The 16,347-nt window shown below is 33.6% G+C and overlaps 3 protein-coding genes across 4 annotated transcripts; 1 reads left to right on the top strand and 2 right to left on the bottom strand.

Annotated features, from left to right (window-relative positions):
• Nucleotides 1-1,631: 1,631 nt before the first annotated feature.
• On the bottom strand, nt 1,632-3,878 carry LOC123307725 (malonate--CoA ligase ACSF3, mitochondrial). 2 transcript variants are annotated; one of them, XM_044890143.1, is made up of 4 exons: nt 3,732-3,878; nt 3,340-3,675; nt 2,903-3,187; nt 1,632-2,842 (listed from the first exon to the last, which is right to left on the bottom strand). In XM_044890143.1, exons 2-4 carry the CDS (start codon nt 3,662-3,664, stop codon nt 1,707-1,709), a joined length of 1,746 nt encoding a protein of 581 aa, XP_044746078.1. In that variant the 5' UTR covers nt 3,665-3,675; nt 3,732-3,878; the 3' UTR covers nt 1,632-1,706. The 2 variants fall into 2 exon arrangements, with proteins under 2 accessions (XP_044746078.1, XP_044746079.1); XM_044890144.1 differs by having other exon boundaries at nt 3,340-3,671.
• Nucleotides 3,879-3,896: 18 nt separating this feature from the next.
• Nucleotides 3,897-4,558, bottom strand: LOC123307726. The gene is made up of 2 exons (XM_044890146.1): nt 4,167-4,558; nt 3,897-4,104 (listed from the first exon to the last, which is right to left on the bottom strand). Exons 1-2 carry the CDS (start codon nt 4,302-4,304, stop codon nt 3,925-3,927), a joined length of 318 nt encoding a protein of 105 aa, XP_044746081.1. The 5' UTR covers nt 4,305-4,558; the 3' UTR covers nt 3,897-3,924.
• A 301-nt stretch (nt 4,559-4,859) lies between these two features.
• Nucleotides 4,860-14,804, top strand: LOC123306619. Its single transcript, XM_044888701.1, has 13 exons — nt 4,860-5,054; nt 5,149-5,690; nt 5,867-6,057; nt 6,337-6,473; nt 6,582-7,074; nt 7,346-7,517; nt 7,874-8,090; nt 8,440-12,792; nt 13,019-13,169; nt 13,588-13,823; nt 13,947-14,136; nt 14,194-14,284; nt 14,623-14,804. The coding sequence occupies exons 2-13, from the start codon at nt 5,219-5,221 to the stop codon at nt 14,730-14,732; spliced, it is 6,813 nt and encodes a 2,270-aa protein (XP_044744636.1). The 5' UTR covers nt 4,860-5,054; nt 5,149-5,218; the 3' UTR covers nt 14,733-14,804.
• Nucleotides 14,805-16,347: the final 1,543 nt, after the last annotated feature.

Raw genomic sequence — 16,347 nt, 5'->3', positions numbered from 1 at the left:
ACTTTCAGTACAAATACCTACTACAGAGTTGTGTCTTCAGTTAATTTTTCAGAATCCGAGTACTTATTTCAAAAAACATCTCTGAAAATTTTATTTTTAGCACAGCTGTCTTCAGAGACTGCTTATATTAATTAATATTTCTTCAACCTTCGACCAAAAACTCAAAATGAGTTTTCGAGTAATTGGTTGCATAAATGATCTTATTCCAGAGACTTGTGATGCCCAAATCTTGTATATAGACTATCACCCAAAGTGAATATGCGTCCTTCTATCATTTTTTTTTCAATTATGAGTAAAGTAAGCATTTTGTGTTTTAAAATGATCCAATTTTTGTTTCATCACAAAAAATTACATACAAATAGGCAAACTGAGGGGTTACATATTGAGATAATGAAAGGTTCAAGAGCAAAATAGCTCGATTTCTTTAGGAAAATTTCTAGTGGATCAAACCCTTATCAGAAAATCAAGTTAGCGCGCCCCTGTCGCAATTCGACGATGGTGAAAAACGCACGAATCGACTCTTGGGCACGGTACGTTAGAAAGTGAACGCGAATTCACAAACAATGGACGCTCTCAGCATTTCAAGAGAGCGATTATAAAAATTTACCATACGCCATCGAAGTGAAAACAACATGCAACATATGATGTGATTTAATTTTTGTAGCACAATCATTCAGAGTGGAAATGATAATGAAGAAAGTATTGAGTAACATGGAAATTTTTGTTTTCGATTGTTTCTCTTTTCTACGAACGAGCATCTCGTTAATTCGAGGGAAGAGAAAATGTACAGGTTTTTATTGGCGTCTACGGCATTCGATTATGAAGTATTATATAAATTAATTATATCCGAAAATTGTTCGTTTATCATGGATAAATCAATATGTAGAAAGGGATATGAAGATGTTTCGAAAAACCAGTGTTAAAGGGAATAAACTGCACATCCGGCACAACGTGTATACATCGAAAGCCGGCATTTTTTTGTTGTACGCCACTGATACATTCCAAAATACGAAATAAATTACTTTTTTGTCGTCCTCAACAAAAAAGGACATTTCTAGATACTAAAATATGCGTTAAAAACGAAATAGTCGACTATTTTTGAAAACAAGATAGTATTTTTCACCTTTTTTGTCATCCTTGAACTTGAGAGGAAAATTAAAATTTCCGCACTTGATAGGAAAACACCTATTTTCTACCCCAGTGCGTTTTTATCTACTATCCCATACCTCACTCATCTCAGTTTTGAAATTGTCAAGCCCGTGCAGTAAAGTCAATTTCTGCCTTGCTATTAGCTAAAAGCACAGAGCAGACAAAAAAACCGATTGTCTCTGGTTGAAAGTGATTTTTCCCGCACTGGGGGGAAAGTGATACTTTAGAATCTGAAATTAGTGAAGGAAAATGGGGAAGAAAAAGTTGTAAATTATATGTTGTCAACACATTGTAAAAGTATCCCTTTCGCCCTGGTTAGGAAAATATCATTATTTAAATAATTCAAAACTTTGAAAATAAAAGTTGAAATTATAATCAATTGAATATTTGGCTGTGGACCCAATAGTTTAGTTCAGGAAACTGCCACTTTATAAAACCACCTCAATTGATGATTGAAAGTTAAGGAGAATGAAAAACAAATCTTTCATAAATTGAAATTTATTCTGGAAAAAAGTGAAACTTAAAAATAATCAGCCTTACAAAAAATTGTTCACATATCAGTCTAATTTGTTAAATACAGTTTTAATCATTTCCCTCTTGTTTACCTTTCCCATAGTATTTCTTGGGATAGCCTCTACAACTTTCAAAACAGTGGGAATACTATATTTTGGTAACCTGTTAGATGCCCAGGTCTTCAAATCTTCCACAGTCATTGTTTTGTCGCCATTCAAGACAACAATTGCAGCAATCCTTTCCCCCCATTTTTCATCGGGAATACCAACTACTGAACATTCTTTGATATCTCCATTATTCAACAATTCCGTTTCAATTTCTAGGGCACTTATTTTGTAACCACCGGATTTGATGATATCAACATTAGCTCTTCCTAAAATTTTGAATAGATCTTTTTCAATATCATATTCACAAATATCTCCAGTTATGAAAAAACCATCATCTGTGAATTCCTTCATTGTGGCTTCAGGCCTCTCAAAATATCCTTTGAACACTCCATTACTTTTTACCAGGAGGAGACCAGATGGGTTTCCTTTTTCTTCTGATCTGTTTTTTACATCAACAGTTATTTTCCCATCAATATTACAACTTTCTACCAAAATTTCAGATTTATCGTTAATATCCTTCCCCTCAATCTTCACACATACACCAGGTAAAGGTTTTCCTACATAACCAGGTTGCCTCTTGGATTCATAAGGATTTGAAAGGCACATTCCTATTTCAGTCATACCATACCTTTCTAATAATTCATGACCAGTTATCTCCAACCACCTCTCAAATATACTATTTGGTAATGGTGCTGATCCACTAACCATGAGCCTGACTCGTGATTTCAATATGTTAAATATGTGTTCTTTCATTTTCGGATCTTTACTGAATACTCTATCATATTCTTCTATTAATTTTGTGTACATTGTAGGAACTGCCATAAGGACATTAATTTTTCTATCACTGAATTTTGGGTTAATTCCCAGTAGATGTGACCAAACACTGTTGGCATCAAATTTTGGCAACATTATCATTTTAGCACCCACTGTTAGAGGGCACAACATTGCATTTACTATTCCGTGAACATGATTCAAAGGCAATGTATGAAGTAGTAAATCTGCAGATGATAACTTCCAAGCTTCTACGAGCATATTGACTTGACTACATAAATTTTTATGACTCAAAATTACCCCTGCAAAATTTTGGATGCTTTAATTCTCATTCATTCAGCTAAACCTATGTAAATATTCACCTTTTGGGTGTCCTGTGGTACCACTAGTGTATAATATTAATGCATCACTATTTTTATAGAATAGATCAGACAATCCACCTTCAAAATCACTATCTTTTTCAGGAAAGTTTTGGGCACAATTAAGTTTCATTTTATCACTCAGTACTAACATTTGTGTATCAGTATTTTTTGCCACCCTGTGACTCATTTCCTTATATTTTGGGGATGTTATAAGCATTTTGGGTTTCGCATCACTGGCATAATATAAGAGAAGATTTTGTGGATGAAGTGGGCTCAAAGGAACCGCTGAAATATAAAGAGGAAAACTTATCTATTAACCTGAACTGCAACCTTCACCTACTCTTATTTCCAAATATGTGTAAAAAATGGTACAATGCTAGAGTCCCACATAATATGCGAGTTGAGAAAAACATTGGTAAAAAACATTTCAAAATTACCTATTTGACCAGACATCCAGATCGCCCATAATGTGATGATATAATTCACATTATTAGAACATAAAAATAGTACTCGTTCACTTGTTTTGCCCATCATTTTCTGTGTAATTTCTTCCGATAACTTCTTTGCACTCAAAAAAATATTTCCATATGTATAACTACCAACTGAATCACATAAAGCTATTTTGTCTGAAAAATTGACAACATTTGTGAAACAAGGTGCATCATCCTTCAAATTTATAGGAATTTTTGGACAAGGTTTAGACTGCAAGAATCTATAAAAAGTCTTCAGTTGTTTAAAATCTTTTTTATATCTGAAAATCATCTTCCAGCTGACTGAAAAAAAATTAATTTTGTAGTCAAATAGTGTAGTGCATTAAATAGAAGACTACCTGTATATTCCAATGAAGCCTGTTAAAATTTTCGAAGTTAAAATGTTTATATGCAAATATTTGATCAATTCACTTGACTTTTTGCGTTGTCTAATTGCTTAGCGCTACCAACAAAATAAAATATAAAAGTCCAGTGACAAAAAATATCATTATTCACATAAAATTCAATAAGTTACTCATTTATCAACAAATTTTATCTTTGCATGGCACATATCTGTTCTTTGACTTCCTCGATCTGACGAGCAGAATTTTCAATTGAATTCTGTTGGTAACCAAGATGAACTACCAACAATTGCATTTTCTTCAGATTTTTCTCACTGTTTTCCATTTGTTGTTCTTGGACCGCAAAATTACGGGCGGAATGCATCAATATCTGGGGGATGAAATTATGGTAGTTTTATTGCAGTCATCATTTGAAATGAAACCACAACTCACCTCGTTACTTTTAGATCCCCTGGTAATCTGTCTAGCAAGTGAGCAAATATTGTTTAAATTCATTTGCACCCTATCTGCCAATCTCATTTTCGAATCATCAAAGAGAGTTTTTGCACTTGTACTACTAGCTGATGCCATTATTATAAGCGAATAAAGATTAAATAAGTTAAGAGAGCGTAAGCGACATATTCTTTCATCAATATTTGTTATATACTGGAGGAAAATAGAATAGAATTTGGACTTCAACGTTCAAGGTGACTTATTATTTAACATGCAGGAATGATAATTTTGCAGAATCAATCATTTTTTTAATAAATTAGGCAACGAATGTATTGAAAGAGAAAATAATCGAAAATATCAGATGATTATACAGTGGCGTGGGCGTGAAGCAGAGACAACTCTGGCGTGAAGTGAACAAAAGAGACTTGTCTCTGCAAACAGCTGTCGCGCAGCCTGCACCACAGATCACATGGACGTGAGAACTTCAGGAATCCAGCTCAAAAACAAATAAACGATAATATAAAACGTGGAAATTGCAAATAACAGTAGATATAGTTATAACCAACAAGTCCAACAACACATTAATGGATGAATGTGCCAGCAACTCCATTTGTGCATCGATAGTGAGTCCAGGTAAAAAAAAAACAACGTTTGATAGATATGTTCTATTTTCTGAACTAATTTTGGGGTTAGGTAGAACGTCAAAAACGTTCAAAACAGATTGGAACAAGAATTGGTATTTTATATGAAACGGTGTGAAAATAAGCAATTATTTGAGAAAACGTGAATATCATTGTTGAAAAAGGTATAATACATAAGTACACAGTATGATACAACTTGAATATTTTTAGTTTGTTCAAAAACACTTGTTCAAAACTTGAAATTAATGTAAGTATATTTGTAACTTCTAGTGTTCATACATATATAATTGTTCTGAATTATTCAATAATATGAACTTCCTTTCCATTAATTTCGTTTATAGGTCCATACCCATTTGAAATTTATACTCCATCGTAAAGTTTTATATATGAGGAACTGATATTGAATCAATTATGGGGAAATCAATACAACCAAAACCCTTGCAAGTATTTCCTAAAAAAGGGATTTTGAGAAAAAATTCTCAATGCAAAAAGACTGACATAATAACTGTGTTACATAAAAAACCAGATATAATTGAAAATTACTTACGTACATTGTCGAATAATTTTGGATCTAATGTCACAAGTTCAAGTACTAAAAGAAAACGCGATGAAGAAGAAGTAGAAGAAATTGCAACGGTCAAGAAGCCCAGATTGGTAGAACGTTATGACGAGAGTATTGAGCACAATATACATATTTATAATACTAAGGATGATATAAGATTCGAGCATTTAACCAATCATTTAGAATATGACGATGAACTGAAGGATTTATTCCATATTGATGATGCAAAAAGTAGTAATGAGCATACATTTTATGTTGATTGGTTGCATCAACTTTGCGACGAAATAAGTTTGGAAGGGTTAGATGGTATAACTGTTGAAGGTAAGGAAAGCTGATTTTATCAAAGGAAGTGATTACTCAGATAACCCATTCTATTGAAGCTGATCTCTACCTCTCTATGCTATAGTCATTATAATTAGCATAATATTATTGTATACAGTTATCATATTGTGCTTAGTAGGTATACATTCAATACAGCCTAATTCATTTTTTTGCAGCTTTGTGGTCAAGAATAAAAAGTAATTCGACGCATCCTGTATTAATCGAAGGAAAAGAAGAAATATTCTGGAATTTATTGAAATCTATTGATCAAATCCAATTTTTTGTTTTGGAACAACCTCGAGGGAATTTGATGATTTACGATAAAAATAATTATGTATGCCCAGAAACAGGAATTGTTTTAGAACCTGTGAGTAAGAATGCCTCATGAAAAATTAACACGCACTAAATAGCACAATTTTGATTAAGTGGTCTTGATCCTTCACTTTTTTATTATTTATATATTTGAACTTTTTGGTATGTTATATTTTACCTCAGCTTGATACATGAAGAATCTCCGAGATTAAATTAACTTTCTTGTTATGAAATTTGTCTCAGATTACTAGATTACTAGATTACTGCATTATAGACACATAGCTAGTCTTGCAAAGGAATACAGCACATTTAAATGATGGATTGTTTTTTTTAGATGATAGATTATGGAGAAATATATCCATATGCAATGGTTAATAGAGATGGCGTAAAGGGGTCATGTGAGACTTACCATACCCGAATGGAAAATTCTGAAGTCGTTAGAAGACTTGGCTTGAAAGAAGTCTTGAATGTGTAAGTAAGAAAACTGAAGATCTATAGATAGTTAGTTTCATGGAATAATCAAACTCACTTTCTTCCACAAGAATCCCCTAGATCTCTATTAAAAAACTTATATTTCAGCTATGGCAATCGCTTAGTGATTGTAGCAAGTCAAAAAATGAGGGAACATGCCATTATAAGCGAAATTTCTGACCCAACCATTGAATTATTGGATAATGAATATGGTCTTCTAGAGAGAGTAGGCCGTGCCAGAGGATTTGGTGAATTAACACAAGGAAAAGTATCTGTACTCAACATGATTAAAGATTCCAGATCGATATTTCATGTGAGGAAGAGTCTGGAAGGAAAGAAACTTCTCAAGAAGCAATTCTTTGTGCTTAGAAACGCATCTTCTGGGCAAAATAAAACAGGAAAACTTTTACATCTTCCAAGATTTTATAGAATCCAGAAAAATAAGTCACTTTTACTTATTGAGGAAATTGTCGAGCTTCTTAGACAAAAACCAGGGTTCTCTCTAGAGTTCGCAGAGTTTAGAAAATATTTTCCACGTTCAACAGGAGTCAACAAAGTTTGTAAACTTCCAGAATTCACCAAATACATCAAGACAGATATTGTGAGTAGATTTTCTCTTTTTTCTTCAAATAATTTATAGTTACCTAGTACACAGTATATCGGGCCTCAAAATTGATCAAATGTAACCTTCATTAAAAGCATGTACCCCTATATAAGAAAAGATCTTGTGATATAATTCCATGGAGTCCCTTGGTTGCCCATAGGCTGCCTAATGTTTGAACTTCCCTTATTAGAAATTCACATTAAACATTTTTCAATTTTTATGAATGATACATCCAAGTTTGTTACCATATTTCTGAAATTCTTGTTAGTTTCATCCTTACAGATTTCTTTATCCTAATGCAACTGTGCATGAATGGAAATATAAGAAGAAGAATAAGGAAAAAAAATTGAGAATATTCCAATTAATTGATCCAACAGTTAACGTAACAGCTACATGGAATGCTGCAGATAATGAGGAAAATTTGGAAGATGAATTAGTAGGTAAGTTTTCCACCAAGTCACAGAGCTTGTTTTGTTCAGTTTATTAGACTTTTGTGTTGGCTCATTGAGAGGAAGCTAAAAATAATCTCAAATCATCCTGGTTATCCCAAATGAGTTGAAATCTGATAATTTCAGATGACTAGAACAAACCCAGTGGTTACTGGGCTGAATTTAAAGTTCTTTAACTTCTCGACAAATTGAAAAGTGTTACTCAATTATATGATTTTTGTTAAATGATTTTGATAAACCATTTGTGTGAGCCATCACAATAATGTTTTCATGTTGGTGTTTCTTTGCTTCCTGAAACAGTGTTTTGTACTATTAGACTCTCATGTTTCTTTAATCTTTGCTTTCAGAGGATGAAGGTCAAGGAAGTAAGTTCCTCAATTGTGAGTTTCTAAAGGAGGTGTTTTCATTTATTTTCAAGACAGGCAAACAAGGAACCACCCTGCAGGAGCTTGTGAAGAAAATTAGTTTTGACTACTATACAATACGATCGGCTATACGAAAACTGCAAGCTAAAAATGTTATTGACTGTTACAGAACTGAACAAGGAAAGCAAAGGCACATATAGTAAGTAAATTTTGAGTATTATTCAGAATGATTTCTATTGGTTTCTTTGTCTACCATTTTTCAGTAGTTCTGCCATCTACTAAAAACTCTTATTCTTGCTTGTGTAAAGCTTAATTTTGCCATAAAAATACCACCCCAAACCTTACAATCAATTATGAAATTTACTGTATAATGGGCATATCTCAACTTTATTTTGGTCATGTAAAATATTAGTGCAAGAAATTTTGGGTCTGAAGAAGTTGCATATGCATGATATTCTTCATTTAAAAGCAAAGCTTCATTAAACTTTTTCGAATTAATCAAGTTCAAAAATTGTCCGCATTATCTAACTTTCAATTTTGTTTTACAGTTATTTCGCTAGGTGTTTTCATTCGAAAAATGTGCCGATACCAGAGAAAAAAGTCACTAAAATTCCGGACACTTTACTTCAAAAAATTCTGAGAGACAAAAAATCATCCACCAATAAAATAAAATTTAATTTTCCGATTATGATAACTGGTGGAAGGATAATAAGAGATTCTTCGTTAAGTTATCCCCTTCACAGTCCAGCCCTCATCAAGGAGAAAACTTTTATAGATACAGAAATGATAGCTGATAAATGTGCCACGAATCTGAAAAATTTGAAATTTTCCTCCAACGGAATGACCATCAACCTGCCGGATATAAGAATAATTCCGAAATTTTGCGATGTGATATATGAGCATAAAAAGAAAGTTTGGAGTTTCCGAGAACTTGAAAATATCATAACTAGCTATAGCAATTTTAATACAGCAGTTAAGGTTATTCTCTTGAAATCAATGCTAATGGGAGGCAAAATTGATGTGAATAATATGCTGCAAGGAAACAGCAGCGAAAATGTTCGTATGGAAATGTTTGCTCTCGATTTTGAAGCAGCAGCAACGACCAGCAAACATATTCCATCAATTTATTTAACGAACAAAGATTTTTTACTGGGACCAAATCCTATTCAATTGAGTCACGAGAGGACTTCGGAAAATATGGAAATAACTATAACGCAATCTACACCACCTGATACTTATATCTATGAATACCAAACATATGTTTCCTTCGATAAAAGTATAACTACAGTCTCATTGGCGCGATCAAATATCATTTTGGAGGAGATAAATAAGCACCTGGTTATTTGTGATACCCACAAACTTCAGAGAATCATAACAGGTGTAGAAGTAGCTTCAGATAAAAAGAGGGAAGGTCATGGTAAAATAGACAAAAATACATTGTATCGTATCTTAGTTCGTTTATTGAATGAAGGCTATATTAAAATTTTCAAGATCTTCATGTTGTGGAAAGAAAAATATAAATCTCAATGGATTGTTGCACATCCATCAGTAGAAATAACCCATCCTTCGTTGTTATCAGCCAAAGAACAGTTGGTAGTTAAATTTTTTCTTGGTATGGATAAAAGAAATATTGCTTGCACAGAAAAATCTCCACCCAAAAAAGCATTAGAAAACACTTCCCCTTTTGACAGTCAAGAGGCAACATCCAGTACGCAAACATTGAAACAAATATCAAGAACCAAATCAACAGTTGTTTATAAACAAAATAGATTTTTTGGAAGAATCTTAGGTTATCAACCTAAATTTGTCAGAATGCAGTTAGTCCATGAACTGCTTTATTATCTTATTTATGATTATACTCCTCTAGATCAAATGTCTCGAAAGGACATTGCTGAAATATACACTCATTTCAATTCTGAAGAGCGTCGTGAAATACCACCTGTTTATCGAAAAAATATAGATTGGAAAATGTTCATTCCACCCCTACCGGTTCATAAGAATTTCCCAAGTGGATGGGCTCTACTTTGTGATGTAATTCTCTCAATTCCACTTTCTCTGTGGGTCAAGATATTCCATGTAACTATAGAATGCCCCAAATTATTCTCCTACTTGGAACATCCTGTGAGACAACATTATTTGATTAAAGACATTCCGTTGGAATTTAGACATGCCCTTATGCACAAGAGGAGATATTTATTTTATGCTGTGGAAATAATATACAGGTTATGTTTTATTGGATTAGTACAGTTGGGCCCTCAGTCTGCGGTAGTGAAAGATCAAATATTTTTATACCTAAATAGGAAAGCAGGTCTGCTTGATACTAGCTCTAGTGGTCCAAGCTATCACATGATAACCCAAAAAGAATATAAACAATTATCATTTACTTTCTCATCAAGCGCAGATGTTGAGAATTACTGGTGTCAGTTATGGTCAATAAGTATGAACACTGCGCTTGGTCAAAGAAAAGTTATGGAGGGAAAATCTGTGACAATTGTATCACCAACTTCTAAAAGTATACTATTGGATTCTTTAAAATCTAAAACGCCTAGTGAGGCTTTAGCTAATGATAACGGACAGATTCCAGGAGATAAAAGAGGTGCCGCTGGATTAGATTCTAGTATGTGGGGTCATATAAAGAGAAACTGGTTATGGTCCAGCAAAATACCAAAAAGTAAGGCTACTTCTGATTCAAATCCTGCGAGCACAAGAGCAGCTAATATTGCTTCCATCAAGCCAGTGGCAATAAAATATAAAGAACTTATGAGTAATAGTAGGAAAATCTTCATGACAAATAATCGCAATAAAAAATTTCCACTTGCTCAATGCAGACAAAAACAAAAACACAAAATAATTCATATGCCGAAAAAGGCCACTCCCAAGCCGAAGAAAACTGAAATTGATTTAAAAGATAAAGCAATAATCAAGAAGGTGGGACGAGCTTTCAGAGCCAAATTCAACAAAAACGAAGATAAGATGTTATATATTTTCAGAGCCGCAAATTATTTCCTCTCTAAAAATAAGAATATTTTCAAGGCATCTCGATTCCTCATACGAGATTTATTGCACATATTATGTCCAGAAAGTCAGGATAAAACGAGTGGAGCTTGTGCAAGAAGATTAACAAAATTGGAACGTAGTGACTTAAATATGAAGAGATTGAAAGAACATGTTTACGAATTGATTAGTTTAAAGGATTTATCAACACATTTCGCCCCAATTATTTTCAATCTCAATAAATCAACTCTGGCAGATACTTACAGCTCGTACAGTATTATGGATAAAAATGTAGTTTTTGTCCATGCAGTGTGGTACATATACAAGAACTATAATATAGTTGAAAGAATTCTTTCAGGTGAATCAAAGCATGTTGACTATTTCAGTCCAAATAATATAGAAACTTTCAATTCACTTCTTGTAAATTATGAAAATAAGAAATCAGTGTTCAGCAGCCCTTCCAGTCAAGAAGATATCGAAAAAGAAGCAGTTAAATCAGTACTCATGAGTGCATTGAATTGTTCAAAATTGGGACAGAATATTTCTTATCAATTTTTCCAAATCTGTAAAAAATATTCTGATACAGCTATAAGATCAGCAGTGACTAGTTCAAAAGGTTATCAAGCTATTTCCATCAGCAAGAAGTCAGGAAAGAGTGGAACAAACATTAAAATGATTCCCTTCCAGTTATCAATCACCTACAATCATATGCAAAAATCTACATTCAGTTGTTTGAGTATTCATACAATATATCAACATTTTCTGCACATTACTAAGGAGACGCCACTATTTGCAGATGTAGTGAAAACGAGGAATATTTTTAAATATAGTAGACTGTTGGCAAGAAATGAAGTAGCAACAGTTTGGCCAAGACATAATATCACATTGAATATTCCAGAGGCAACCTATGTTCTGAGTGAACAAGTCGATAAAGAATCTGTCCTAGTTATCAAATTAGCAGAATTGTATCAGAGATATTTGAAAGATAGGGTGAAAGATATTCATAATCCTTTGAAAAAAATAAAAAGGCCGAATAAAGGGATATCAATGAATATTATCGAACCCTCCATGATTTCCAAACGATTTATTGCTCTTAAGACAAATATAAGGCAACTGTTTTCGAACCTTCCCTGCTTTAATAACGAAACAATTAATACAAATATCCCATTATTCCTTGAATGCACTGATGAAGATCAAATTACCAAATACTTGAAGGTATTTTTAGAAGAATTATTGAAAATTACTTTGAACCTACTGAGTACAGCTCCTGATGGTCAAGAATTCTTGCAACGTTGTATCGGCAAATTTTATAGAAATAAAACAATAGACACATTGTTTAAAGAGTTAGAATTCAAACTCTTCAAATTAGGTTACATTGTGAGGGCATTCCTGATGCACCATCACTCGAACGACGTTATCGATTGTTTTGAAAATAAGGGTCTTGAGATCGATGAGGATCAGAAACAAATTATTGAGGCTTGGCTGGAAAAATCAAAAATGAAGTCTCTACCAACGAATACTACTGAGGAGAACAAACCTACTCTGGAACACAAGAAAATAAGCAGTTTTTTCAAATACAACATGGATAAAACAGATAATGAAACAAGAGTTATAACAAATGTAGACGATGTTCCTAAAATTGATGAAATCATAGATGGCATGCTGGAACCCAATAAAAATTTCAAAAGGGATATACCTCATGTCAGCGATGTTGTTTGCCTTTTGTCACAAGAGAAATGTCCGGATGCTGAAGATGAAAAAATATTAGAAGAGCTAAGGGAGAATTTAGTGGTTGAATATCCAACTCTAGATAAATTTGAAATTGAAGATCTGGATCAATTCAAAAGTTCGTATGAATACTTATTCAGTGATGAATGGTTACCAGATCTGGAGAAAATGGTTAACAGGTAAGTTTGAAATAATTTGATTCATAAGTAATTCTCGTGAAAAATGTTCGATTGGGATAAATTAACCCTTTGGGTGGAGGACATATAATTTATGACTTATATGTCTTATGTTCATATAGTGAAAAAAAAATGTAAATGTAAATATTAGTTATTGGGGAATGTTTGGTTAATAATTAATTTTTTCACTTAAAACTGAGCCATTTAAATTATATGATATAATTCGTAGATACTGCCACATCCAGGAATGTGACACTTTGGGAATGATACAAAAAATCAAAGATCAAGGAGGAACTAGTGCTGACCATTTATTAGCAGGAGAAATTATAAGTTATGTATACAATCAGAAAGTAATGGGCGTAACTGGATCACAAATTATGGTAAGTATCAAATAATATCTCCTTTTTCTAGTGACTTACAATTGAGGAGGTGAAGAACAATAACTTTAATGTTGTTTTCATTTAGAGAGATGAAGCTTGATTGGGAAAATGTTTACCTCCATTGACAAGCACCATTGCTAAAAAATTCTCAGGCCCTTCTGCATTAAGTCACATAAGGTGCCCTTCAATATTTTTTTACTATTTGAGGACCACAAGGTGCATTACTTACATTGAATTCTGGGAGAAGGGGTTCTTCAAAATTGCTGATAGAAATTTCTTCCCTCCTCCAGTACTCAGATGGAAAAAGCGCTTGACCTGCAATCTCGAGGTCTTGGGTTCGAGTCCCGCCGGGGGAGTTCAAGAATTTAATAATTTGTCACCACAGCGATAATTTTTTTCTCAAAAGGTTTGTTTTCAGAATACCTTCCTCTCGAAACAAAAAAACTTGGATCTCCATGTCATCGTTGAAATAGTATGCGATAGTAATATTTTACTGGAGGTGGGAATAACTGAGAAAATATTTGTTCATGTGGAGCAGAGTGATCCTTGGTTGGTTGACACCTTCCATTTGTCACCCCACGAAAACCATCTCCTTCATGCCTCTGTTAACGATGAACTACAAATTCTGCAAAAGAAAATAGCATCCAGGATTCAGTAAGTAATATTTCTACCTTTTCATTTACGATTGTATCGAAAAATAAGGAAACTATCCTCATAACATACATTACAGTGATTAACTGAGTGTTAAGTTGAAAACATAAAATCAATTTATTTCAGATCGGCGAAGCCAGTGAAGGTGTTAATGATGCCTTGGTTGCATCTTGATGGAACATTGAACCGTCCCCTTCTGAAAAGATGGTTAACCATAGTGTTATCTTATTGTTTAGAAACTTACAGCTGCTCATTTGAGCATATCATTGAAAGATTTCATCTTGTCAAACCAATGGAATTATATGTATTGCTCAAGGTGAGATCAATTGATTATGAAATTTTGTTGATGATCCTAAAATTATTTTTTTTATAGATTTTGCAAAGATTGAAGTGCTTGGACATTTATATTCTTGATTATAAGTCTGAAGATCTTTGGAATGATACAGTTGAGGAATGTGAAAAGCGTGAGTTAAAATTTTGCTTTTATATTTCATTTCCAGGTACAATAAAGGGTAGATAGTATTTGAAGAATCATAAAAAGTATGATTCAATTTAGATGGTACAATATTTTTTCTCATACATCTCGAGGTATATTGAATGTAACCGTGTTATATTGGAAATAATAATAATAATCTAATCATTTTATTGTATATTCTTACAAAATTTTCATCAAATTGCTTATGCTCTACTTTTTGCGAAAATATGCCAATATGTTTCAGGGATTTACCTGTATAAAAAATAACTCCCATGAAATAGGGATAGTACATAGTTCATTGAATATAACTTTCATTCGCTTTTTCAGGTCCAGCAACTATTCTAGATAGCTTGAGAAAAATGGCCATTGAGGTACAACCACTTGCTGCTGTGAGTTTGGGTCATTTACTGAGTAAAGAAAATATTGAGATCACTTAAGTTATGTTGTATATTGATTGTTGATAATTTTGAGAGTAACTTTTATGTGTAAATAAAGAAGGTTGTATATTTTTTTCGCGTATTATTTCAATGATCTGGGAAATTCGTAAAACCTTATAAAACTGAAACATAAAGGGACAAAACAACCGATGATGAAAAAGAAAGGAGCCTTTATAGGGTGGGCAGTTTCCACTCCATTTTAAATGAAAGAATGAAAGATATGGAATGCGTATTTCATGCTCGAAATATTGGCGGGAGGCATCGCTCTATTTTCAGGTCTTCCTTTGTAGACATAAAAAGGAAGCTGCATTGCAATGCCACAGGTGACTTTCAAGGCAGTCAAGGCCATACAGGGCCATAAAACTATCCAAGCATCAAAGTCCAACAAAGTCATTTTTGTTCGAGTACCTGCCATCTAATGTACTGAAAGGAGTAATATATTGAATAAGCTTTGTAAGAAAAATAACATTTATTGCGCCAAGATCCTCACTTGAAATGTCGTTCTCGATGAAGATGAGTAAACAATTCTCCTCGGTAAAACTTAATGAAAACGGTGAATAGAGCTGTTTTCCTACTGCAATAATCTTCCTGAACTTATTGCATATATTTGAACGAAATAGTTCATCTAATTCTCTCCGTTTCAATTTCAAACAGCGAAGACAAATCGCAGGACAAAGTTATATTTGATACGATATATTCAACGGAGGTTAATACTCAATGCTACCGGACATCCTCAAAGGCCACTTTTAGGCACTTCTGTCGTCTGTCGTGCAGCGATAAAAATCGCGGCGTTAAAGAAGCGTTTTGATTGTGAGTCCTTACTGTTGCTTGTCGTTTGCTTCTAAATTCCGAGCATAAGATGCCAAATACCGACATAAGCGATAAAAAACGCGCTGTATTATAAAGGTCCGATTCAAATCTGAGTGTACCTATATATTCAAAACGTCTTCGTTGCGTTCTATTGTTGCAAGTCACCAGAATTTCAGAACGCCGTCTAGTAATTGGCGACAGCATAAAAGCGAACAGATATAGAACAATATGTGCACAGGACGCAAATCGACAAGCGGCGAAAAACGCGTGTCTAAAACAGAGATATGGTATAAAAGATGCTTAAAGCAAATGTTAATCTTTGGCTTAAAGGACCATAATGAATGCGCAGGGACATGGAGTAAAGAAAAGCCAGTATTGGTTGTCATCCATAGATCTAGCGGATAACGTTTATGCCGCGTCCATACCGAAGCTTGAACGGAAACTCTGTCGAGAATATGCGTTCGATTGTTCGAACTTCGGTGAGGACGAGTGGCTATGCCTAGTTTAAGTACGACGTACGAAGTATCCACTTGATTAAGCGATATAATGATATTTTGATAACTACGAGAAAATATAACCTAACTCAAGCTCAGAAAGGTTTAAACAGAACTCTACTGTGTAGATCAGTGCATTTACTAACCGGCCTGGAAAGTAGTACTAAAAACATAGTATCGCAATGCATAAAGCTGCATTCACAATCAATTTGCGGGCCGAAGTGCACTTCGGCACGGAAGCTCAGCAGATGGCGTTCTCTCTTACCATTCGTAATTAAATTCATGACTAGCACGGAATTAAAAATTGACAA

The sequence above is a fragment of the Coccinella septempunctata genome, chromosome 2, assembly GCF_907165205.1.
Source record: "Coccinella septempunctata chromosome 2, icCocSept1.1, whole genome shotgun sequence".
Taxonomy (NCBI): domain Eukaryota; kingdom Metazoa; phylum Arthropoda; class Insecta; order Coleoptera; family Coccinellidae; genus Coccinella; species Coccinella septempunctata.
Note: the sequence above shows the minus strand (reverse complement) of the source record. Positions and strands in the feature narration are given on the sequence as shown.

Coding starts and splice junctions, on each gene's coding strand:
- LOC123307725 (XM_044890143.1), bottom strand. CDS start 3,664: ATGATTTTCAGATATAAAAAAGATTTTAAACAACTGAAGACTTTTTAT. Junction 3,188..3,339: donor CTGGATGTCTGGTCAAATAG/GTAATTTTGAAA, acceptor TTTATATTTCAG/CGGTTCCTTTGAGCCCACTT. Junction 2,843..2,902: donor TACCACAGGACACCCAAAAG/GTGAATATTTAC, acceptor AAAATTTTGCAG/GGGTAATTTTGAGTCATAAA.
- LOC123306619 (XM_044888701.1), top strand. CDS start 5,219: ATGGGGAAATCAATACAACCAAAACCCTTGCAAGTATTTCCTAAAAAA. Junction 7,075..7,345: donor AATACATCAAGACAGATATT/GTGAGTAGATTT, acceptor AATTCTTGTTAG/TTTCATCCTTACAGATTTCT. Junction 14,285..14,622: donor AGTTGAGGAATGTGAAAAGC/GTGAGTTAAAAT, acceptor TCGCTTTTTCAG/GTCCAGCAACTATTCTAGAT.
- LOC123307726 (XM_044890146.1), bottom strand. CDS start 4,304: ATGGCATCAGCTAGTAGTACAAGTGCAAAAACTCTCTTTGATGATTCG. Junction 4,105..4,166: donor GGGGATCTAAAAGTAACGAG/GTGAGTTGTGGT, acceptor TTCATCCCCCAG/ATATTGATGCATTCCGCCCG.